At 40.1% G+C, this 26,212-nt stretch overlaps 2 protein-coding genes across 2 annotated transcripts; one reads left to right on the top strand and one right to left on the bottom strand.

The window, feature by feature from the left end:
- The first annotated feature begins 1,952 nt into the window (after positions 1 to 1,952).
- On the top strand, positions 1,953 to 26,050 carry gabrr2b (gamma-aminobutyric acid type A receptor subunit rho2b). Its single transcript, XM_084432958.1, has 8 exons — positions 1,953 to 1,986; positions 7,974 to 8,041; positions 9,648 to 9,871; positions 10,005 to 10,087; positions 11,066 to 11,206; positions 12,655 to 12,807; positions 13,832 to 14,028; positions 20,882 to 26,050. Exons 1-8 carry the CDS (start codon positions 1,968 to 1,970, stop codon positions 21,179 to 21,181), a joined length of 1,185 nt encoding a protein of 394 aa, XP_084289084.1. The 5' UTR covers positions 1,953 to 1,967; the 3' UTR covers positions 21,182 to 26,050.
- LOC311305535 (uncharacterized protein) lies at positions 17,271 to 19,982 on the bottom strand (the record flags this gene model as incomplete). The annotated part of the gene is made up of 3 exons (XM_084433307.1): positions 18,737 to 19,982; positions 17,886 to 18,706; positions 17,271 to 17,303 (listed from the first exon to the last, which is right to left on the bottom strand). Exons 1-3 carry the CDS (start codon positions 19,206 to 19,208, stop codon positions 17,271 to 17,273), a joined length of 1,326 nt encoding a protein of 441 aa, XP_084289433.1. The 5' UTR covers positions 19,209 to 19,982.
- Positions 26,051 to 26,212: the final 162 nt, after the last annotated feature.

Raw genomic sequence — 26,212 nt, 5'->3', positions numbered from 1 at the left:
ACTACATTAAAAGCCAAAGAAAAAATATGAGTTTTTAACTTGGATTTAAAACCAGAGAGTGTCTGAGCAGTGCTAATACATAGTGGGAGACTATTCCACAGGTTTGGGGCAATAACAGAGAAATTACGCTTAATAGACCTTATTCAGAGCAGCGCCATGACAGGTATGAAAGTGAGGCTGTGAGGGATCTAGACTTGCCGTGTTTTTTGTCAACTGAAATTTTTTGGAAATATATATTTTTTTCAGTGTTTCATGAGCAGAACAATCCAAAAACACATTAAATAACAGTACTACAGACCACTGAACAGATGCATGTCTGTCCCACACAGCCTCGCTTTCATTCCCATTAAAAATCAAGGATGGCGCTGCTGTGAATAAGGTCTAAAATGTGTTTTGGCTCACCACTGCCGGTGCTAGGCTACTCGGTAGTACTTAACAAAAGCGAATAATGTTGAACATTACTTTAGTATTCACGGTAAATGCAGATCAATATCGAACATTTCATTTACATATTTTTAATTCAATATTTCTAGAACTTCGTGCGCCATCTGGCGGCCCTCCGTAGTATTGGATGATGTGGGTATACTACATCATTCTTGAATAGTTGATCAATATGTGCGCTATATAGTCGTTGAGTGCGGTCTAGCTTTTTGTCTCGAGTTAAATAGCTCATCTTTCAAAACACATTAGCGACATCTCGACACCAGTGCGCTTCTGCTGTGTTCGTGTGGAACTGAAGCGACTCGACGAATCGATGTAATCGCGATGTGCACGGCCAATCAGCGCGCGCGCTCAGCAACGCGACGCATACCTCAGTGGATCAGTGTGCGGGAACGGCTGTGACTGAAGATGCTCTCTGACTGTCTCACCTCTCCTTCACTATGAACGCAGCTTTTCTTCTGTTGTGCGTGAGTCTGTGCGGTCAGTGCGGGAAGATGAAGCTCGGCGTCAGGAGAACATCTGTGCAACATCACAATCACGGAACGTAAGTGTCATTTCAACTTATTATTTCAGTTTTCACAGAGTCTAGTGAGCAGAGGTCAACAGGGAAAACTATTATTTACAGGTTGCTTAAAATAAGTTGGGAGCTGTGCTAGTTGTCACAATTACTTCAGTAACTACACGATTTTGTGTACAAAAATGCTTGTTTTTATATGTTGAGAGTATTTATTTATCATAAATGTTGGTCTTTAATTAAATATATAAGACTAATTACTATTTGTGCTGGCAGAATAAAGATATTTTTTAATGTGTCCTTTAATATTTTTGCTCTTTCATAAACCATTCTTCATCATTTTCTGCATCAAATTGTTTTACAGAAGGCAATTGATCAGCTTTCCTGTTGTGAAAACTATAGTACGACAACCAAATCAAACTGTTTTCTTTTGTTTTTAGTGTATTTAAGATACTGTATGTATATATAAAAAAAAGACTTAACTTGAGAAATATTCATAACTAACACCACTAGCCCTATATTCTCATTAGTCTAATAAGCATCTGGACACCAAAAGTCAGGAACAAACATTTTACAGACAAGAATTGACTTCATTAATGTCAGAATACTATATGTTGCTTGAGAATCTCTTAATAATAATAATATTTCTATTAATAACATCCCATTAAAAAAACTTCTTATGATTAAAATCACTGCTAATATATACTAGTGTGCATATAAAAATAATAAACTTTGACTGCACTTAATTCTTTATTTGATCACTGTTAAATAGGTCATTTTAGCCTGAGAACCTGAAGACGGGTTGTTGAATAAGGAAACGCCCGTTTGCCTGTGTGTAGTGTGTGTGAGTTCATCATGGAGTAGTTGCTCTCTGAGGCGTCTTTCTGTGAGCTCGCGCTGAAGTCCCGAGATGTTCTTTTGCAGTCCACTTTTCAAGAAGGTGTTGGATGAAACCAAGACACATCCGCTGAAGTCAGACCATCTGCTGCGTGTTGATGATCACGACTTCACTATGAGACCAGCATTTGCAGGTACAATCTGTGTGTGTGTGTGTGTGTGTGTGTGTGTGTGTGTGTGTGTGTGTGTGTGTGTGTCTTACTGCATGGCATAAAAATCAATGAAAAGTTGTTTTGTCATATAGATTGTCAATTCATACTGATTGTAGACTTTCTTTTTTTATGCATATTTTTTCCCTTATTTTTATTGTATGACATAAATTGGTAACACTTTACATTAAGGTTAATTATTTAACATTAGTTAATGTATTAACTAACATGAACTAACAATGAACAATGCATATGTAACTATTTATTAATTTTAGTTAATGTTAGTTAATAAACATCCAGCTGTTCATTGTTTGTTCATGTAAATTCACAGTGCTTTAACTGTTAACAAATACAACCTTTGATTTTAATAATGTATAAGTAAATGTTGAAATTAATATTAACTAAGATTATTAAATGGTGTAGAAGTATTGTTCATTCTTAGTTCATGTTAACTAAGGTAGTTAACTAATGTTAACTAATGAACCTTATTGTAAAGTGTTACCCATGCATTTTATGAACTTGAGCTAATACAATTAATACTGTCATTTTATATTTGACCCTACAATAGGAAATCTATACACATTATAGTACTTCTGAAAGCGATGCTTTGCCAGAATAGTAAATGTGAATATTTTGCCTCATTCTTCCAGACATGTGCTGCAGGTCATGCTCTTTATTTATATGATATTTATACCCCACAACCTTCGAGTAGTGTCAAACATGTTCTCTTGTTGTATCTGTTTATCATCATCAATTCTTTATACTTAAAATATCATGATGAAAGTTACGAAACATCTCAAGGCTCATATTTGGCTCCAAGATCGCTTAAAGAAAACAAAGCATATTTTAAGACCATTAGGAATTTGGAAAAGTGTTTCCAGGGCACAACTGACCCTGTGAACTTACAGACAAATAACTCTTTTAGACTCTTTTAAACCTTTAAATTTGTGTTCTGACAATGTCCAACAGTGGACATGCATTACAGAAGATTGTCTTTCACTGCGTTTCCATTACCCTTCAAATTACGCAAATTAAAAACACGTCAATTTCGCAAAAACTCCCATTTATCGCCAAAAAGTTTTTACGCTCGCATGAGGAGGTTTTTCAGGCAATTCGAAAAAGAAATATTTCGCAAAACTGCAATGGAAACATTGTTTGTGCATTTACAGGTCAGCTGACGTAGACGACGCGGTGTGTTTGGACAGAATACGAGACAGAGCTCTTTATTAAATTCATAATTACAGGAATAATGGATTCTAAACCTCAAATAAATGCCACAATCAAGACCTCGACGCAGATATGAGAGCCCGATCTCACGGGAAAACGTACAAATTCTACGAGGTGGCTTATTCTTACGAATTCATACGACCTGACTCGTACGAATTAGTACGTTTTTTGCAAAATCGTACTACCCCTGACCCCGCCCCTAAACCTACCCATCACGAATTCGTACGAATTGGTCGTGAGATAGCGTTGGATATGAGCAGAGAATGTCTAATAGGAAGAGAATTGGCACTCTCTGTTTACTTCCGGGTTCTGGATTGGTTGCAGTAACACGTCTCTGTCCATGCGGGGGCGCTCGCGAGCGAGTGCAGAATGAATGGAGGTCTATGGCAAAAAAACCCCTCAAAATCCACTTTTCTCAGGATATAATTTTTTGTCTAGTAATTTGAATGTTGTATTCGAAAGGAGATGCAAAGAAATTACACATTGCTGGGTGTTAGATTTTTTAGAGCCACTTATTTGGTTTAAAAAGTCTTTTAAAATGTCAATGACGTCAGAATGCTGACGTCATTAGCAGAATGCTAGCGTGTTATGGGCAACAACAACTCAACCTGTAAGAAATCGAAAAGAAATAAGTACTCGTTCATTCAACTTTCGATCTATAACCTATGTTGAACTTGCAAAGCCTACAATAAAATCTGAGATTTCTCAACGGCAATCGGGTGAAAGAGACACATTTAGCCGTATAGCCCCATTGACTCCCATTCAGTCTGCACTCGCTCGCGATCACCCCCAGTGGAATTCTAATGGAACTGCAACCAAAATCAATACAATGGGGCTGAATAGGGAGTGCCAAGGCTCTCCGTAGACGGGCTCTGATATGAGGAAGAAACACCCAGAAACACCTCATATGTGCCGCTCACAACAATAAGGGTCGTTCCTCACCATTAATGCTTTGAAAACACATCTCCTTCGATTAATAATAACAGCTAGTGCAGTGGCTGGGATATAGTACATAAACCTACCAACGTCCGTTGCCGTGATTTTTGGAATGATTTTACTGATCGCGAGAGGAAAAAATGAAGGTTTAGTCGCATAACATCTTTTAAAGGAAACGCCGTCATTTCACAATAATTTTTTGTCGACATTTAGAAAAAAATCGCAAAAGTTTTGCGCACATCTGTAATGGAAACGCGCCTATTGTTGGTGACATTATTTTCCACCACATACGACAAGTGGCAATTGAATTTGTTTGGGAATAAAATGACTGATTTCAAGTACTAGTGTAAGTCTTTGCCTAGATTATCATAGTTTTAAAGCCATAATAATGAATTTTAAGATTGTGAAACACCCAGGGATGATGTGTAATGAGGTTTGGACAGTGCTACCCTTCATGTCACATTGAATTATGGTGAAGGTTTTCTTGGTCTCAAACATTCAACACAATCCTTTCCCATGTCACATCTAGGTCACTATCACATAATTTGGCAAAAGTTCTCAGCTACTAACATCTGGACTGGACACTTCTAATACAAGTCTCATTGTTCCTGCAGAGATTTACATTTACATTTACATTTATTCATTTAGCTGACGCTTTTATCCAAAGCGACTTACAATTGCTATATATGTCAGAGGTCGCACGCCTCTGGAGCAACTAGGGGTTAAGTGTCTTGCTCAGGGACACATTGGTGTCTCACAGTGGATTCAAACCCGGGTCTCTCACACCAAAGGCATGTGTCTTATCCATTGCGCCACACCACCCGCCAGATTTGAGGCATGACCTCTTCTAGGAAGTTACTCTTCGTGTTGATTGAGTCGGCGGCGCCCACCGGGACGTTCAAGGCTTTTCTAATTTACACATTAGTTTTGCTTCTTACTTCTTCAGAATGCTTCTCTGTCTTCATTATCACAGCACTCAATTCAATTCAGTTCAAATTCACAACCTGAACATGGATTCCTGTGGGGGTTTTACCCTGTAAATGTAGTGGTTTCTCAGGAGGGCGATGATAATGCGTATTGGCGAATGCATTGCAAGCTCTGACTCAACTTAGGTTTAGTCTTTAATTCTTGTTGTTTTGTGTGCTGGATGTCGTCTACAGCTGACAAACACTGCAGAGCTCCTCAATGTTCGCCCATTGTTTACAGAGTAATGAAGCTCTTTGTCTGTAGGGGCAGATACAATCTCACACATCACTGATCTACTGACGCATTCAAGTCATCTTCACTTATATAGCGCTTTTAACAATGTAGATTGTTCCAAAGCAGCTTGACATTGATAATAGGAAATTAAAGTAAAGTGTTTTGGCTTTATAGCAGCTCTAGAATAAAGTTATTGTCCAGCTAAAGTTAGTTTGATTGATTCACTTCCGCCGCAACGATCATTAGGTATTAACTTAGGGGCCGATAAACACGACACCGTTTTAACAGAAAACTCTTCAGTTCTTTCTGTGCAAACTTCAATAACGCAAACCAGTGAGAACGCTGATGGCGTGCACATGCGTATTACGAGTTCAGTCTATAGGTGTATGCGTTTGAATACATGTGCGCAGGCGTGTAGTCCTTCCCTACTAATCAACCCTCAACAAACTACTTGTCTGGCCTTAAAATTTATAATACAGAATTGTTATCGCTTTCACGTAGCCACGTGAACCGGAATTATCCCGACAACGCTTTATCTGTAGAGAGGTAAAGGGAAGGGAAGGAGGCCTTCACAGGGGAGAGACTAGTGGACACTTCAGGACTGCGTTGTCGTCGTGTCCGGGTCCTTCATCAGATCTGGATACGGCCTGGATCCGGCAGGCTGCGGTAAACCTCAGGATAAACAGAGAGACTAATATTATTGTAGACGCCATTCTTCTTATGATGTAACGAGTACATCAGGATTTATGGGAAGTGTTCCCGGTCCCAGCTGATCTAATCTATGCAGCCTAACATTGAATTATAGAAGTCTATAACGTGCTATGTGTATGCTAGGTCACACATCACCGACACGCATGCATATTTACACGGCCCCTTTAAGAAGGAGTCGACTTGCGTAGGCCGTCTGCCGGAAGCTAGTTATTTTAGTCGATAAAAGTTTTAATTATGGATATTTTTCTTACACGAACGCATCGCTTCTCTTCAGAAGGCCTTTATTATCCCCCCAGAGCCACTTTTATGATGGATAGATGCACTTTTACGATGGAAAGATGCACTTTTATGATGGATAGATGCACTTTTACGATGGAAAGATGCACTTTTACGATGGAAAGATGCACTTTTACGATGGAAAGATGCACTTTTATGATGGATAGATGCACTTTTACGATGGAAAGATGCACTTTTATGATGGATAGATGCACTTTTATGATGGAAAGATGCACTTTTATGATGGATGGATGCACTTTGATGGACTTAAAAAAATATACCCATTGACTGTCATTATAGAGCTTGGAAGAGCCAGGACATTTTTTTTATATAACTCTGATTGTATTCGTCTGAAAGGAGAAAGTCATATACACCTAGGATGACGTCAGGGTGAGTAAATCATGGGCTAATTTTCATTTTTGGGTGAACTATCCCTAGGACCATAGACATAAAATACAAATAGGACTACCAAATTGCCTGTCACAGTTTTTGGCAAGTAAATCACGTGATGTGACTCATCCTATATTGACCCTGTTCACATTTCTGGGTTTCTCAGAAGTGGAAGGCATCATAGTTGGGTAAACTTCTATAGCAGTGAATGAAAGACTACATTAAATATATATTTTGTGTTCCAATTTGCTCAAATAGCAAAAGAAAAATGCCACAACAGCGTTTTCACAACTTTCAAAAAGAGTAAAAAAATAGATAATGGCAGAGAGAAAGTTGTCCACTTTGTCACAGCTGCAGTATTAGAAACACCCTCACAGTAGCGTTAACTAGTTTTTGTGTAATATAATACAAATATGGTGTTATAGGCATAATTATCTTTTATTATGACAGTATGTGGCAACATGTACGTTAAAAGCGCATCTTCTGCACTAAACAATGATGTTGCGATATTCTATACTCTTACATGTATCTAACTCCACACTTACTCTCACACTACAAAAGACTGAAAATTTTGTATGTATTTTTGTATTTTCAATTTACAAATTACTTGTATTTTAATTAAATACTTTTTTTCACAGCAGTATTTTGTATTTTATTTAAATACATTTGATGAGTAAGTATTTGTAAGTTGTAATTAAATACTTTTTGATGTATTTGTGCCCATCTCTGTGTGTGTCTAATGCAACAGACAGTCAGCCAACGGTGATGTCTGAGGCTGACACTAGGTGGAGACAGACAAAGACTGACTAGATAAAACATTTTTGGGAAAAAAAGCTTCCCACATTTTTTTAATTTTTTTTTGGATTGGTAGGCTACATTTGCTATGTGGCATTATTTCATGTTATGTCTCTATCAAATGAGGGCTTAACATATGGTAAACATTTGACTTTGCAAGATCATATACAATATCTCTTTGTTAAAATAGTCGCTTTATCTGAGATCCACACCCTGATGAATACTCTTCTAGCGTAACATGTCAGTGATATTTAACTTGATAATACTATTTAAATGATTAAATGCTTTTTTAATAACTTGAGTGCATTGGATTTCTTGTTTCATAGTTATTATTTATGCCGTGTGGGTGTAAATAGTTCTTGATTTTTAATAACCCTTTAAATATCAAAATGCACATTATAAAACCTTTGAAACTAGCAGTGTTCTCTTCTTCTCAGGTCCAGCAGTGCCGGTGGGTGTGGATGTACAGGTGGAGAGTTTGGACAGCATCTCAGAAGTAGATATGGTAAGATCTGTGATTGTTATGAATTATTCATTATTATGCAAGGCATATTACATAAACAAACAAACAAACAAACAAACTGTTTTGCATAAATAAAATGTAGCCATTCATTTTTTTTTCTTGCGTTTACTTTGCAAATAATGAACTGAGCATTTCTGAAAATAATATATAAATACTTTAAAGTTGAAATAATGTATCATTTTTACCCATTACTGTAATGAGAATGTGATTGTTATTCATGTTATTGAAGTGGGCTTGTAGTCATTAGGGAGATTGCATAGATTATATATGATATATGAATCTCAGCGCTTGTGATTAATATCCCTTCTGAAAGCATCAGAAATGTGTCTAGATATGCTTTTATTTATCATATCAGTGCCGATTACGAGTGAGCGTGGATTTGATCTTACATAATATGCAATGAGTCACGTAGAGGATAATCCATGAGGTTTACCCAGTGACATCACAAGAAATCAGCCAATCAGAATGTGCAGTCCATCCGGCTTGATGAAGACTGGTAAAAGTGCCTCAGTAATGCCAACAGATGGTAATATTTCACAAGGATTTAAGCAGTTTGGAAATGCATGTCAACACCTTGCATACATTTTTAGTAACGGTTTATTTTGATGGTCTCTTTTGAACATTCTGTTGTTGACTATAGGTAACTTTGTCACTTTTTGACCGCGCGCTGTTTGAATACTGAATGGAGAATGATTGACAGCCGCAGAGGAGGGAAGACGAGTTTCCGTGAACTTTAATTTAATGATGTAAATAGACTTCTGTCCCTCACATTAAGCTATGGATTGGCTTCAGATGACTTTGAATATATTGCTGGAAATCTTAATTAGTGCTTGTCTATTTCTTTTGGTCCATGACTCCCCCTTGTGCCGTAGGCAATAATCGCGGTTGTCTGAAACAGACATTTGTCTGAAACAAAACAGTTATTTAATTATCTCGGCAGGCCTAGTCAGACGTCTAAAAAAGTTTTTATTGAGAATTAACAGAAGCTTAACTCTATTGTGTTTCATTTGAAGTCACCATAACAGTGATTAGTGTTTCCATTAGTTGGGCTCTTAACTCTTATTATCTTGTCTTTTTCGGCCGCTGTGACAGTGTGTTTGTTAAACACATTTGCAGCAGCAAATAAAGCTAAAGTGAAACGAGATCAGGTGATGATGGTTACCTGTTGATGGATTTATAACTATCATGAAATAGACTGATTCACTGATGTCTTTTGAGTCCAACAAGTGTGTTGTACTACATCACAAACCCTGTGCTACTGCAGCATGAGATCCAGCAATATCATAACAATGGGCCGGATCCGGGACGTCAAAATGTTGCTATACTGTTATAAAGATCTCACTGAGATATGACTATATGGACCATAAAAGCCTGAAGTATCAAATATGAATAGTTTCTCAAAGGGGTGATCAAACAAAAAGAACAATGTTTTGACAGAGCCCCAATTAACCCAAGAATGGCTTACTTAAAGCTTACTCTGCATGCTAAGCTGGGATAGGAGAAAGTATGTTCACATTTATTATAGTTAACAAACAAAACAACGCACAATGAGCTTGAAAAGTCAATCCATGTTGTTCTTTTCATACAGGACTTCACCATGACCCTGTACCTGAGACACTACTGGAAGGACGAGCGACTGTCTTTTCCCAGTAAAACCAATAAAAGCATGACTTTTGATGGTCGATTGGTGAAGAAAATCTGGGTTCCTGACGTGTTCTTTGTCCATTCTAAACGATCCTTCATCCACGACACCACCACGGAGAACATCATGATCAGGGTCTACCCCGATGGACACGTGCTCTACAGCCTCAGGTCAGTGCAACAAACAGTCTACTCAAGTATACCAACACGAATGCTTGGACACCTGGTCCTGCATGCTTACGCAGCTGTAGCTTTTATTCTGCTGTCACAATCCTGTTTTGAAAGTGTTTTTTCGGTGTGTCAGGGTGACTGTAACTTCAGCATGTAATATGGACTTCAGTCGGTTCCCGCTGGACACGCAGACCTGCACGTTAGAGCTGGAGAGCTGTGAGTGATGTCCACTTCTCCTGACGTTGATGTCCAGTATCACATCTTGGGCCCTATCTTGCACCCAGCGCAATTGACTTTGTACACCGACGCATGTATCATTCCTATTTTGTACCCGCGCACAGCGGACTTTTCCCTCCACAGACGCACGTCGGTAAATTAGGGAATGAACTTGCGCTCCCGGGGGCAGTTCAGCGCAAAGAGGAGGCGTGTTCCGGCGCAAACGTTCCCTGGTGCTATTTTGCAGTTTCAGAAAACAATTCCGCCACTGACCAGGAGAAACCTAGTCTAAAGTCAGTGGCGCGTTGCGCATGTTAATCATATGCTATTTTAAGAGCGCATGCTTGGCCATAATCAATGTAGCGTGTGCACAACGCGCATACACTTTGCTTATCTCATTTACACACAGACGCAGCAGTTTTCATTTATAGAAATCCATACATTATTACAAGGAAAAATATTACCACACGAGGGAAATCACTGTTGTGTCCATGAAGATGTGAAAATAGGCATAAATCTAGCTTACACATTTACCCAAATTATTATAAGCCTGTTTAACCGAAGCTAATTTGGGTGTGTTTCTCTGTCCCCAGTGTCACTTCTCTGTGTTTTACGGCCCTGACGAGAACGTCGGTCTCCTCGGCTGTGAACCGCTCCTGATGTGCGCCTGGTAAATCCGCCGTTATAATAGGAATCCGCCATGGAACAAGCGCGCCTGCTCTTAAAGGGAATGTGAGATGACGCTCTGATTGGTTTATTTCACGTTACGTCCAAACCACACCTATGAATAATGAAGCTACTTCTGACCAACACATTTTAGATTTGCGTCGGGTGCAAGAGTCATTTATCACGCCGGTATAATAGCAACAGCGCCCTAGACCCGCCCACAAAGTTTCGCGCTTGATACTTGCGTTTCAGATCGTTAAAATAGGGCCCCTTGAGTCTCTGCAAACATTCGTTCATCTGCTGTGTGTCCAGATGCTTACACTGATGAAGACCTGATGCTCTACTGGAAGAGTGGAGATGAATCTCTGAGCACGGATGACAAGATCTCTCTGTCTCAGTTCCTCATTCAGAAGTTCCACACCACCTCCAGACTGGCCTTCTACAGCAGCACAGGTGCACACGCTTATCTTTAGAAGAGTAAACTACACAGTTCGGTTTCAGTTTCAGTTGCCTACCAGTGCATAACGTGCTGTCGCTTTGCACTCTTATGGTTTATTAGTTTCCCAGACATCTTGGACAAATTGTGTTTGTGTTGCATGCAAATAAAGGTCAAAACTGTTTCATCTGATTTGAATGTTGTTTTAACCTTATACTGCCTTGCATTTCAATCCCTCTTAGTTTTAATTCGATCATCAGTGGCTTCTTTTTGCATGCACTTTATGGACACTCTTATAATGCGATTATGGCTGTGATTAAGTTGGAGCTCATGTAAACAGAATACTGTAAATATGTTATCCGTAAATACTTATTACCCAGTCAACACGTATGGCCACAATGTGAGGTCACCCCAGCTAGAAATGTTATTGGACATGGACCTCCAACATCGCTCAGACGTCAAATTTTGGTTGAAAATTAAAATTGGGTTGACGTCTAAACATTTGATGTCAGACTCCAACATTATTAAACAACTCCACAAACAGCATTACCAGCTTCACTTATTACAAACCAGATGTACTTCTGTCATATGTGTACAAAAGTCCTTATTGAGATTAACAGAGGTTTAGAATGAACCTCATTGGTTCTTGCAGAAGCTCAAACGTGCTGCGTAACACGAGAATGAACCTCATTGGTTCTTGCTGAAGCTCAGACGTGATGCGTAACACAAGAATGAACCTCATTGGTTCTTGCAGAAGCTCAAACGTGCTGCGTAACACAAGAATGAACCTCATTGGTTCTTGCTGAAGCTCAAACGTGCTGCGTAACACGAGAATGAACCTCATTGGTTCTTGCTGAAGCTCAAACGTGCTGCGTAACACGAGAATGAACCTCATTGGTTCTTGCAGAAGCTCAAACGTGCTGCGTAACACAAGAATGAACCTCATTGGTTCTTGCTGAAGCTCAGACGTGATGCGTAACACAAGAATGAACCTCATTGGTTCTTGCAGAAGCTCAAACGTGCTGCGTAACACGAGAATGAACCTCATTGGTTCTTGCAGAAGCTCAAACGTGCTGCGTAACACGAGAATGAACCTCATTGGTTCTTGCTGAAGCTCAAACGTGCTGCGTAACACGAGAATGAACCTCATTGGTTCTTGCAGAAGCTCAAACGTGCTGCGTAACACAAGAATGAACCTCATTGGTTCTTGCAGAAGCTCAAACGTGCTGCGTAACACAAGAATGAACCTCACTGGTTCATTTTAAAATATCTTCATTTGAGTTCTGAAGATGAACGAAAGTATTACAGGTTTTAAACCACATAACGAACGAGAGTAAAGGATAACAGAATTTACATTTTTGTGTGAACTATCTCTTTAAGAATTAAGTCAGTCCTTGCTCGGTCTTCAGAATCAGAATACTTTTCTTTTTCTTTTCATTTTATTATAATTTCATATCTCCTGCAGGTTGGTACAATCGTCTGTACATCAACTTCACTCTGCGTCGTCACATCTTCTTCTTCCTGCTTCAGACGTACTTTCCCGCCACTCTGATGGTCATGCTGTCATGGGTGTCCTTCTGGATCGACCGACGAGCCGTTCCTGCCAGAGTCTCATTAGGTGAAACCAGTGGGGTTTTGTTGATTAACATTGCATCTGACAGTTCTAGATACAAATATTCTCATTTAAAATCTTAGAATATTGTGTTACATTCAAGAATAGCCTATTCATTATTTTGGACAGCCAAATATAACAATGCTAACTACAAGCGTAGATTTGAAGGGGACTGGGTTTACTTGTTTCTCCAAGTGTTTCGGTGTGCAAAGAGTGTTTATTAATTGGTCTGTCTTTGAATCAAGGTTGAAAACTATGAAGCATGAGATCTCAGTAAATTAATCAATGGCTGCTTTCTGAGACTTAAGATTCATGCAGATGATGTTGAACTTTTAATGTGTGCTCATTAAAGTACTGACAGTGGACAAATACAACGTTTCAGAAATACAAATGAAATGAACTGCAACAACTGTTACAGCCATTGCATGTAGTTCACCCAAACATAAAATGATGTCATTAATTACTCACCCTCATATCGTTTCAGACCTTCAATCATCTTCGAAACACAATTAAGATATTTTTTATGAAACACACGACACACGTGTGTGATGCTGACTCAGGAGCCGGCCAATAATGAGCTCTGACGTAGAACCAGGAAGCACTGCACAGTTTACACTACGTGACCAGTGTAGGAGACCGATGTGGAAGAGAGTGCTGAATAAAGTCGTTATTTGTGGGGGTTTTTGCGAGCAAAAAGTATTCTCGTCACTTCATAACATTAAGGTTGAACCACTGTAGTCACATGGACTATTCTAACGATGTCTTTACTACCTTTCTGTGCCTTGAAAGTGATGATAACGTTGCAGTTTATGGAGGGACAAAAAGCTCTCGGATTTCATCAAAAATATCTTAGTTCGTGTTTTGAAGATTAACGAAGGTCTTACGTGTTTGGAACGACATGAGGGTGAGTAATTACTGGGTGAACTATCCCTTAAAATCACACATCATTAAAATGCAAAATATGTAGTTGGTGTGGAGATGAAATAGAGACACACTATTTGTGGGAGAATTTGACAGTGATTTCCTGTAGGCATTACGACGGTGCTCACCATGTCCACCATCATCACTGGAGTGAACGCCTCCATGCCCAGAGTCTCCTACATCAAAGCCGTGGACATTTACCTGTGGGTCAGCTTCGTCTTCGTCTTTTTATCGGTACTCGAGTATGCTGCCGTAAACTACTTGACCACAGTGCATGATGGGAAGGATCGCAAGTTAAGAGAGAAGGTAAATACACAAATGATTTTCAATAATTTTCATCCTTATTTAATCTCCTCTATTACTTGCCTTTATTATTAACCTTTATTTTGTCATCTTTATTATGTTGGCTTGACAACACATATTGTCGGTAACCCCCAAGATTTACAACATTTACATTAATTAATAGGAAAATCGGTGCGCAATGTTTTTATCTCTCCAAACTGGATGCCGTTTTACAAATGTGGAAATGATCAGAAAGAAGTTAACACAACCTCTTAGTTATACGGTAACACTTGACCTGGCTACTTGGACTAGTAAAATGATTAGTCAGCCAAGCACTAATTGATATAAATGTATACATATTTTCAAATTTTACACCTGTTGTTGCCATACTAATGGAAGTTTATAATTTTGAAGTTTACATGATTTAGTTATCTTTCTTCTTTTTCTTCTTATTTGCTGTATTTGAGTGGTGACATAATATCATTTTTGTAAACAGTTTCTGTAAATAAGTCTATTTTTAACACTTTTCCCACCAGCATTAAAAAAAATAAGTTTCTTTGATCATTTTCACAAAAGTTGCGTGGCCCCCAGAATATTTTGTTGTATGAATATCTAAACATGCAATATATATATAAAAAAGAACATCCTCTGCTTTAAAAAAACAACTGTTTTATTCCATCTTCATGCATTCCTTTTAAATCAACACTTGAATGTGGGTAAGTTTCATAAAAAAGCAACATTTTGAGCAAAAATCATGTTTTTGTCAAAGACATATGTGCATAAGCAATACTATTATCGCTCGTCTCTGCTTCCTCTTCACGTGTGTTTGGATCCGGAGTCTCAGTACTCTTTCAGAAGATGCATAAGATGTTATCCCTATTGTATAACAATGAAAACATGTATTTCCGGAAAATTCTGTCAATGGTGGGAAAAGAGTTAAAATGCACATTACCTTTGTGGTTATAGGATATATGGAGCTTAGCAGTGATCCAAAAAAAAATTACAAAACATCTTTTGGATTGACCCTTTGATTTCACTTTATTTTGATGGTCCCTTTAACGCATTCTGTTGACTATAAGTAACTTTGCAGCTACATGTCTACTAACTCATGTAGAATGTTCAAAAGGGACCATCAAAATAAAGTGTTACCGATCCTTTTTTGTAAGTTCAATAATCAATCATTTGGCCATGATATCTCACGTAGGATATGTAGGAGAAAAACACTGACATTCTGGATTTGGATGGCTATAAAATCACATGCCTTTCCCTTGTAAATGTTTGAAAGTACCTTACTTCCCTTGGGAAAGAGTTACTGTATGCATAAGGGCTCAAGAGACAAATATCCATATAGCAATGTCCTCACAACTGCCAAGCAACCAGTCAGACTATAGCAAGGCCTATATCACTTCAGATTTCAAATGTCTTTTTTTGGTTTTCAGGAGTTTGTGAAGCCGATATTCAAAGTTTGTCTTACAGTACTTTCCTCTTGTTGAAAGTTACATGTACCTTTAGGTAATATTACCCGTTTGTCTTATTCAAGCCTAAATTAAAGCTGCAGTCCATAGCTTTTTTGGGTTAAAAATTATCCAAAATAATTTTTTGAGCAAGGACATAACCAGCCATTGTTCGACACTCTCTGCTTGCCGTAGCTCGACTCAAAACGGTAAGCTTGTAATAATGTTTTTAATTCCAGTGGTACTGGTGGATTTCCACGGGAAATTCGAGCATGTCTTTGCGTCATTACGTCACATCTGTCCACATAAAGAAGAGTCTCGGCTAGTCGGCTATATTGCGTGTTAGGGTGTTGGAGGTGGAGATTTATAGCCTTTTCTCGCAGCACTTGATATAATTAAACTTATCAGTTCGATGGCGGATCCAGAAAGGTACAAACGACAATCACCAGGAGATTCACCCGCTGTAAAACGCGAAAGACTTCGGACTTCGGAGAAAAAAAGAGACTGCAACCGGCTCGTGCGAAAACAAGGATAATATCGGAAGGGCATTAAATGTAGTCACGCAATGCGGATGTTGTTAACATTAATAATTTGAGAACAAAGTATCATTTGCACGGTTTGACGTGATATGATAAGCCATCGTTAGATTTAATCGGCGCGATTTACTGCAATGCTTTTTTCCACTTAGTTGGTCAGAACAAAAGTGGATGTTACCAGGGCCGGAGTGGGGCCACTTTTCAGCCCGGGAGTTTCAGGCCCAAGACCGGCCCACTTTTTCCATGGTGGAATTCCAAATTAGCACTTTTTCCAAATTGGATAAATGAAGCAACAGTTCAGCTCTTACTATTGTGTAGTTTGTATTAATACGGGTTCAACAAATAATGTAAAGGTTAAATAATAATTCACTTAGACTTTATAAGAACCAATTGCGACTTTATTTCACGCAATTCTGACTTTATATCTCGCAATTCTGACTTTATATCTCGCAATTCTGACTTTATATCACGCAATTCTGACTTTATATCTCGCAATTCTGACTTTATATCTCGCAATTCTGACTTTATATCTCGCAATTCTGACTTTATATCACGCAATTCTGACTTTATATCTCACAATTCTGACTTTACAACACGCAATTCTGACTTTATATCTCGCAATTCTGACTTTATAAGACGCAATTCTGACTTTATAACACGCAATTCTGACTTTATAGCAATTCTGACTTTATAGCAATTCTGACTTTATATCTCGCAATTCTGACTTTATATCTCACAATTCTGACTTTATATCTCACAATTCTGACTTTATAACACGCAATTCTGACTTTATAACACGCAATTCTGACTTTATAGCAATTCTGACTTTATAGCAATTCTGACTTTATATCTCGCAATTCTGACTTTATATCTCACAATTCTGACTTTATAACACGCAATTCTGACTTTATATCTCGCAATTCTGACTTTATATCTCACAATTCTGACTTTATAACACGCAATTCTGACTTTATAACACGCAATTCTGACTTTATAACACGCAATTCTGACTTTATAACACGCAATTCTGACTTTATATCTCGCAATTCTGACTTTATATCTCACAATTCTGACTTTATAACACGCAATTCTGACTTTATAACACGCAATTCTGACTTTATAACTGTCATGGTTATTGCAGGTTGAAGACGAGGAGACAGGATTTCAATACATCTGGTTTATTTCCAAACTCAGAATACAGGAATGCTCAGGAACTTAGGAACTTCAGAAACTCAGGAATACAATTACATACAACACTAACACTGACCTTGACACTTCAACGACCGACAAAGACTGAAGGAACACAGGGCTTAAATACACAAGGAAACAGATCAGGGAAATTAGACACAGCTGACACAGATGAACTAATTAAACAGACCGGGGAAAACAGGACTAGACCAAAATCACATAAGACAGGGGAAAACGGATCACAGAAACTGAAAACACTGAAACAGATTCAAAAACAGAACTCAAAAAACCTCAAACTGTCACAGTACCCCCCCCTCCCCAAAGGCGCGTCCTCACGCCGTATAAAACATCCAAAGGGGTGGGAGGGTGGGCATCCTGGACTCCAGGACGGTCCAGGCGGAGCAGGCTGATCCGGGGACCAGGGCGGAGCAGGCTGTGGGCGTGGCCAGGGCAGAGCTGTCGGACCCTCGGACGTCCAGGGCGGTGGTGACCCTTCGGGTGGCCATGGTGGTGAGGACCCTTCGGGTGGCCATGGTGGTGAGGACCCTTCGGGTGGCCATGGTGGTGAGGACCCTTCGGGTGGCCATGGCGGTGAGGACCCTTCGGGTGGCCATGGCGGTGATGATCCTTCGGGTGGCCATGGCGGTGATGATCCTTCGGGTGGCCATGGCGGAGATGTTTTTTCAGGTGGCCATGGTGGTACTGGGAACCGCGTCGGAGAGCCCTCCGCTGTCCCTCTAGCAGGTATACTGCGCCCCCCCAAAATTTTAATGGGAAAATTGACAGGAAAGGGGGGGTCCAGCGGCGAAGAGGGCTCTGTACTGGACAGGACCTGTGGCGATGAGGGCTCTGTGCTGGGCAACGATGAGGGCTCCGTGCTGGGCAGGACCAGCGGTGAAGGCTCTGGGCTGGACAGGACCAGCGGTGAAGGCTCTGTGTTGGGCAGCGCCAGCGGTGAAGGCTCGGTGCTGGACAGGACCAGCGGTGAAGGCTCGGTGCTGGACAGGACCAGCGGCGAAGGCTCTGGGCTGGACAGGACCAGCGGCGAAGGCTCTGGGCTGGACAGGACCAGCGGCGAAGAAGGCTCGGTGCTGGACAGGACCAGCGGCGAAGGAAGCTCTTGCTCGAAGACTGGCTCTGGCTCTTGCTCGAAGACTGGCTCTGGCTCTTGCTCGAAGACTGGCTCTGGCTCTTGCTCGAAGACTGGCTCTGGCTCTTGCTCGAAGACTGGCTCTGGCTCTTGCTCGAAGACTGGCTCTGGCTCTTGCTCGAAGACTGGCTCTGGCTCTTGCTCGAAGACTGGCTCTGGCTCTTGCTCGAAGACTGGCTCTGGCTCTTGCTCGAAGACTGGCTCTGGCTCTTGCTCGAAGACTGGCTCTGGCGGGCAGGCGACCGGAACTGGACTCGTAACTGGATTTGGAACTGGACTCGGAACTGGACTGATGGCTGAAACTGGACTCGGAACTGGACTGATGGCTGAAACTGGACTCGGACCTGGGCTGATGGCTGAAACTGGACTCGGACCTGGGCTGATGGCTGAAACTGGACTCGGACCTGGGCTGATGGTTGGATTAGTGGATCTGGTGAGACGTGGAACAGATCTGAGAGCTACCCGGACTGACATCAAAGCTGGGTCAAACATTTTGGAGGTTAAATCAGCACTGTTAGAGATGAACTTACGTGCTCTGGGCCATGTGATCTCAGACAGAGGTCCAGAACGGATTTGTGGCTTAGTGGGGAGTGGTACAGTGGGTTTGTCTGTGCTGGTAGTATGAGTTGGTTTGGCTGGGCTAAATGAATTTGTGAAAATAAAACTCTCCCGGCAGATGGCAACTACTTCTCTCCAGTTCAGCCCCGTGAAATCGGGAAATGGTCGAGGATCAATGGATCCGACTCCGATCATAAAATTTGTTATAATGGTTTCATCACTCCAATCACTGTTAGCAGCCAAGTCACAAAACTTATCCATAAACTCCAGCAGATCACAACTTTCTCTCACCATCTTCACGAGCTGATCCCAGCACATCTTTGAAGGAGGTTATGTTCCGTAACTCAGAGAGGGAAGATTCTCACTGCAGTCAAACAGTCTCCTTTCTTTTTAGGTCGGTCGTTCTGTCATGGTTATTGCAGGTTGAAGACGAGGAGACAGGATTTCAATACATCTGGTTTATTTCCAAACTCAGAATACAGGAATGCTCAGGAACTTAGGAACTTCAGAAACTCAGGAATACAATTACATACAACACTAACACTGACCTTGACACTTCAACGACCGACAAAGGCTTAAATACACAAGGAAACAGATCAGGGAAATTAGACACAGCTGACACAGATGAACTAATTAAACAGACCGGGGAAAACAGGACTAGACCAAAATCACATAAGACAGGGGAAAACGGATCACAGAAACTGAAAACACTGAAACAGATTCAAAAACAGAACTCAAAAAACCTCAAACTGTCACAATAACACGCAATTCTGACTTTATAACACGCAATTCTGACTTTATAACACGCAATTCTGACTTTATATCTCGCAATTCTGACTTTATATCTCACAATTCTGACTTTATAACACGCAATTCTGACTTTATAACACGCAATTCTGACTTTATAACACGCAATTCTGACTTTATAACACGCAATTCTGACTTTATATCTCGCAATTCTGACTTTATATCTCGCAATTCTGACTTTATAACACGCAATTCTGACTTTATATCTCGCAATTCTGACTTTATAACACGCAATTCTGACTTTATAACACGCAATTCTGACTTTATATCTCGCAATTCTGACTTTATAACACGCAATTCTGACTTTATATCTCGCAATTCTGACTTTATATCTCGCAATTCTGACTTTATAACACGCAATTCTGACTTTATAACACGCAATTCTGAGAAATAAAGTCAGAATTGCGAGATGTAAACTCGCAATTGTGAGATAAAAAGTCGCAATTATCTTTTAAAATGTTTTATTCTGTGGCGGAAACAAGCTTCCATACCTCCTGGCCTCTTCCTCCCATCCATCCTCCCTGACGCGTACCGTTACGGTAGGGCCGGCCCAGCTATCGGTAGGCGGTGCCGCGGTAGCCTACCTGAGAAAACGTTTTGGAAAAGACGGGCTATGGACCCAACCAACTCTATAGGAGGGGAGGGGAGAACTCCCTCACATGGTACAACCCATGCAGAGGCTGCGCGCTGCGGTGTATGAATGCGGAACGTGTGTAGCCTAATGTAACTAACGTGAAAAATTTGGAAAAAAGAAAAAAAAATCCTCGACCGGCCCAAAAGTGAAGCGGCCCACCGGGAATTCTCCCGATTCTCCCGATTACCCACTCCGGGCCTGGATGTTACTTACTTGTTCAGACGACATTTTCCGGTGAAAATTCTAATGTTGGTCATACTTCCAAAAAGTAGGATCTGTGCTTGCGAATGCCAGTGTCCACACCACCGGCGACTGACAGCCGCACGTTCTCCTCAAAACACTGGATTCATCCGCACTGTGCCGTGCTGAGGCTCAACCCACGTAAAGTTGATAATTCCACGAATAACTGCAATTGCAGATTTCGAACAGAGATGGCGACAAAGAGGAAAAACTGCGGACTGCAGCTTTAAATAAGCCATATCTGGCACCCTGCAGCCAAGATACAAGTTTTCTAAATGGTAACGAAAGTGTTTGTGTTTATCCATTTTAGCCTTTACCCTGCACATGTGACATATCTCACACAAGGACTATGTTGCTCGATGACGCGTACAGTAAGTCTGATGTCAATGGCCTGGCTGGATATACCCAGGCTCCCGTCTCCTCTGAGGATAAACAGGAACACATGGTGGTGTGCCTGTCTTTGGCGAATGAGCCCACAGCGGCCAAAAAGAAGACCCTCAGAGGCTTCCGTATCATCCGAAACACTCACGCCATTGATGCCTACTCTCGCATGATCTTCCCAGGGGCCTTTATATTCTTCAATCTCATCTATTGGTCTGTGTACTGCTGAGTTGCCTTGCAAAGGGATTGTTGTTGGAGCATATTATACTGCTTAACAAAAGTAAAAGAAAATTGGTTTTTGCCATTGATTGAAAGTAAAGAGACAACATGACATGATGCAGACCGGATTCAAATCCAGCACAAGTGTCCTGGCATTGATCTTGAGGACATGTACAAGCAGCTCTCAGATGTAGGACACAACAGGGCTAAATATGCACTGGAGTTAAAGGGGTGGTTGAGTATGATTTCACTTTTCTAACTTTAGTTAGTGTGTAAAGTTGCTGTTTGAGCATAAACAACATCTGCAAAGTTACAACGGTCAAAGTTCAAAGCAAAGGGAGATATTTACTTTTTTAAGGACTACAACAAACGGCTGGTATGGACTACACGACATTCCTCCAGGGTTAGTGACATCACCCTAAAATTTACATAAACCCCGCCCCCGGAACACGCAGTCCATGTTGAGAAGAGGAAGAGTTGTTGTAGTCGAGCACATTTGTGAGTCAGCTTAAACTGTAGCATCCGTCTTTTCACATGCAATAGAAAGTCACTCTGTGTGCATCTCACAACAGTTCCTATCCGAGCGATTTATAGATTATCATGACAGAATATGCTAATTGAAGATAGTTAACTCCACATCAGCAACATAAATTCATCAACTAACCATTCAGAAACGTCCTGTTGCGTTCTACATGTTGTCACTTCTTCTTGAGTCTCTCCATCTTTGTCTGACTCCGTTTAAACATAAAAGGCAGAACAGTTTCTGTCATTTTAGTGTGTGTCTGCGTGAGGTAATCGGAGCTGCTAACACACGAGCTCTTGAAGCTCCGCCTCCTGTGTCGGGAACAGCAGCTCATTTGCATTTAAAGGGCCAGACACAAAACGGTGCGTTTTTGCTAACCCTCAAAAAGTGACAACTTTAACATGCTATATAAAAATATCTGTGCGGTATTTTGAGCTAAAACTTAACACACACACTCTGGGGACATCAGAGATTTATTTTACATCTTGTCAAAAGGGCATTATACCACCCCTTTAAAGGAGATTGCAGAGCCGCAGCATCAGACAGTATGCCGGCTGTCTCACGCCGATGATTGCCTAATCCGCCCTATCACTAACCCTAGCCTTAATGAGGCTATAATCTCCACACTAGCTTCCGGTCTGAGACGGCTGGCTCTCCTATTAAACCACTAGATGGTACAACAACTCACCGCTGCACTTTCCTACACACTCACAGTATGCTTGTGGAAGTATGCTGTTTCTAGACGCGATCACAGGCAGCAGTGCGAAGATTATTCTGCGCTAATTTGATCTAATATTTAATGTGTTTTTGTGTTTATAGATTTATGTAGCCATTGATAATCTATACAATTGGTAAATATATTTGAAATGAAGATTGTGCTAATAATGTTTGGTTTTGTCCAAGGAAATTTAATCAACAGTTTTTCAATAACTGAAGAGTATAAGTGTGTGTGGTAAAAGTTCCACCTTGCCACTTTGTACATTTAAGATTTTTAAACAAAACAACCCACTTTTATGATTTATTTTCCCACAAAATTTGTTGCTCCATCAATGTTCAATATTTGTTTTGTTTGTGTGTTTGTTTTTTTGAGCAATCTTACACTATACAGGGACAAGCGGTTATGGCCTAATGGTTAGAGAGTTGGACTTGTAACCCGAAGGGTTCGATTCTCAATACCAGCAGGAAATGACTGAGGTGTCCTTTGAGCAAGGAACAGCAAAATGGTGTGTGTGTGTGTGTGTGTGTTAACCCATCCAAGTTACACACACACACACACACATGGTAAATCTCAAATGAATTAATAATTAAGCATGTCAACATCTTCAACATTTGGCCATATATTAATCAATATCCTCGTTGAATATCTCGCCGTGGGAAAAACCTTCAGGCATGTTGAATTCCTGCTTGACATTGCTCTGTTGTCATTGCAAGCCTAATCTATGGCGTGAAGGAGTGTGACGTGCTCATGGGGATGGCCATCCAAGCACAGAAGTGTTCCTCAATGGGTTGAGGAAAGGTAATATGGTGAGAGACATAGGGTCATGAACCGAAGATGATCCTGGAACTATTCCCAAACCAGCCTTGCATGATGGAAACTGACATTGTCCCGACACAATAACACAAGACAGGAGATTTCTTCACCCTGACAGACCTGCTCAAGTTCATTTTGAAAAATTATCAGGTGTTCAGTCTCATATGATCCATGAAATCTTAATATTTAGCCACTCACATTGAGACGTTTCCCTCAAACTTTATGCACTATTTTATACAGTAATGCCATTTACTGTACCGTAAAATTATTCTGAATAGTAAGCAGACTTGTAGATCTTTGTAGGTTATGGTGAACTAGCAGTCTCTACCATGGTAAGGCCTCTGTTAACCATATGGTCAAGAATGATGGCCCTTTGGAGGCTTCATTTGAAACAGCCCTGCTATAGACATACCAATCGATTAAACATTAAGATTATTTGGATTAAACGATAGACGTGTCGTAAAATGAAAAAGAAGAGATATAAATTAAAACTTTGATAGTAATAGCATTATGAAAGCCAGTTACTGTGAAGTAAATATTTATATGGATGTTGATTTGTGTATTGTACTAATGTTAAAATATGCTGTGGTGTATTTTGATGATCTGTTGTGAAATAAGTACTAAGAGTTTTGAAAATGTACTACTACCTAAAAGCTTGACGTCAGCTTGATGTTTAGAATAATATTCCATAGCCTTTCCTCTATCCACTAACACTAATGCTCTGATGTAAAACACTACTAAAATACTAATGAATCCCTAACGTTTTCATGAAAGGACAGTTGATAAGAACATTGTTCAAGCTTCCCAACCCCTTACCATAACAATGCTCTTATCCCTGTTCCTAGAATTTGATTGAGATGTTCTTCCAGAACCAACAAGAATGTAAATCCAGGATCATGTCAGCCAGAAAAACCTTACTTTTTTTTAATTGAACGTTCTCAATCTCCCCTCATTAAGGGTCACCAAACAATGGAAACCCTCAAGGCTCGGTGTTAGGCCCACTTCTGTTTTCCTTATGCACCCATAATTGTGTTACAAAACTCAAGTCATTGAAGTTTGTGGATGATATAATGTCACTGATCACAGACGGTGCAGAGGACGTATAAAGAGAGGAAGTTGAAACAAGGGCATTGTGTGAGGACGACAACCTCTGTCTGAACAATAGTGGAAATATGGATATAATCATGGATTAGAGGACACATCAGAGATGAAACACACACCTAGATACACGTGGTCAAAAAAACTTGATAGTGCCTCCTTTTTTTTCAAAGATAAGATTAAAAATGGTTACATGAAATTAAATATCTTGGCCAATCTCGCTATTGACAGTGGCTCATTTAATTGCATAATAGCCATGGGAGTAACTCTGCCTGGCAGTCTGAAGCCCCACAGGGTCAGGCAAGGCATTGTGGGATAGCCGACCCAACATCATGGACATGAACTCAGGTGTCATCAGGTGGTCAGTTCTAGACAGATTGACCTCGCTTACTGCAGTTGAAGACTGCATCAACACATCTAGTCAAAAACCAAAAGACTACTAAATAATGGACTCCGAACAACAAAAAAACTTTGCAATATGTGGAGAAATAAAGTGTGTCTTGTTTGGACTTGTGTTTTTTCATGTTTGCAGTTGTTCATGTTGATTAGTCCCTGGTTGTGTGTCTTGTTCGTCTCATTACCCCTTGTGTGTATATATAGATCTCTTGTGGTTTGTCCGTGGATGTCTGGTGTTTCATGCATGTACCAGCTTTCTGTGCTCTCTGCGTTTCCTGGTTGTTGTTCTGTTTGGTTTATTATTAAATTCCTGCACTTAAATACGCCTCTTCACTCGCTTTCCTGCCAGCATTACAATTGCTTTCCATTTTTAATTAAAAGTTTGCATCCTCAAAAGACACAATTGACATAATTGTGTATAATTGAGAATTTCATAAGCACTGGTGACTGTAGGATCTGACTGCTGAAGACAGTGTTTATTGCATGTGATGTCGGTCAGAGATTTGAATGTTCACATTGAAACTAATTGCCAGCATCAGCCCTGGACAACGGCACAATCAAAGTGGCATAATGGAGTAGAATTAGACTAATCAATGGAGAAATCGATCAGTTAATCAGAACAAATGTGTTTGTACAAGTGACACATAAATACACATGCAATGCATGAAAATGCTGAAGGAAGAGAGGTTGACTCATTTGTACATTTTCATTCAGCATATTAAAGAACAAAGAAATATTTGGCTAGTACATGTACCTATTTACATATAGGCTATTCAGTTGTGACATTTACATTTCAGATATTGAATATACAGTTTTTATTATTTTTTTATAATGTATTTAGACATTTTGGAATATAATTACAATTTGTTTTGATATTTATGAAACTCTCAGACTTTTGCAACGGCATTAGGTCCGCAGATGTTAAATACTGTGTAAGGAAAAAGGTATAATGTAAAAGCCACGGCACTTTGATAAATATTATCGTATTGAATAATTACCATATTTGTTACAGATCAGTCAGGCTCTCACACCAGCCAATCACCGCGCACTCCCCCTCACCTGAGGTCTAATCACACACACCTGCACCTCATCACCACCACTATAAAGACACACTCTTCACCTCAGTTCACTGTCCGGTCTCGTTCATACGAAGAGGACTCTTACCCAGACACCGATAACCTTGATTCTCCAGTCTCCACTCCAGTGTTCCTGTCATCCGTCTCATACACCTCCAGTCTTCATACCTGTGCGAATGCTCACCGCCTGAGCATTTCCTACATTATTATCTTTGTTCATATCACTTTTCTGCATTCTGTTCCCGCTCTGTTGTCAATAAACTCCTGTTAACTTTATATCCATATATCTTGAGTCTGCTTCCATATAAGATATTTTTTATTGTGCTACAATTAGATGTATATTTTTATTTGTTTGTTTTATTTAGCCTATTTTTTGTTTATTTTTGTACAAACATTAAACCAATGAATAGTTTGGAC

The sequence above is a fragment of the Rutilus rutilus genome, assembly GCF_951802725.1.
Source record: "Rutilus rutilus genome assembly, chromosome: 15".
Lineage (NCBI taxonomy): Eukaryota > Metazoa > Chordata > Actinopteri > Cypriniformes > Leuciscidae > Rutilus > Rutilus rutilus.
Note: the sequence above shows the minus strand (reverse complement) of the source record. Positions and strands in the feature narration are given on the sequence as shown.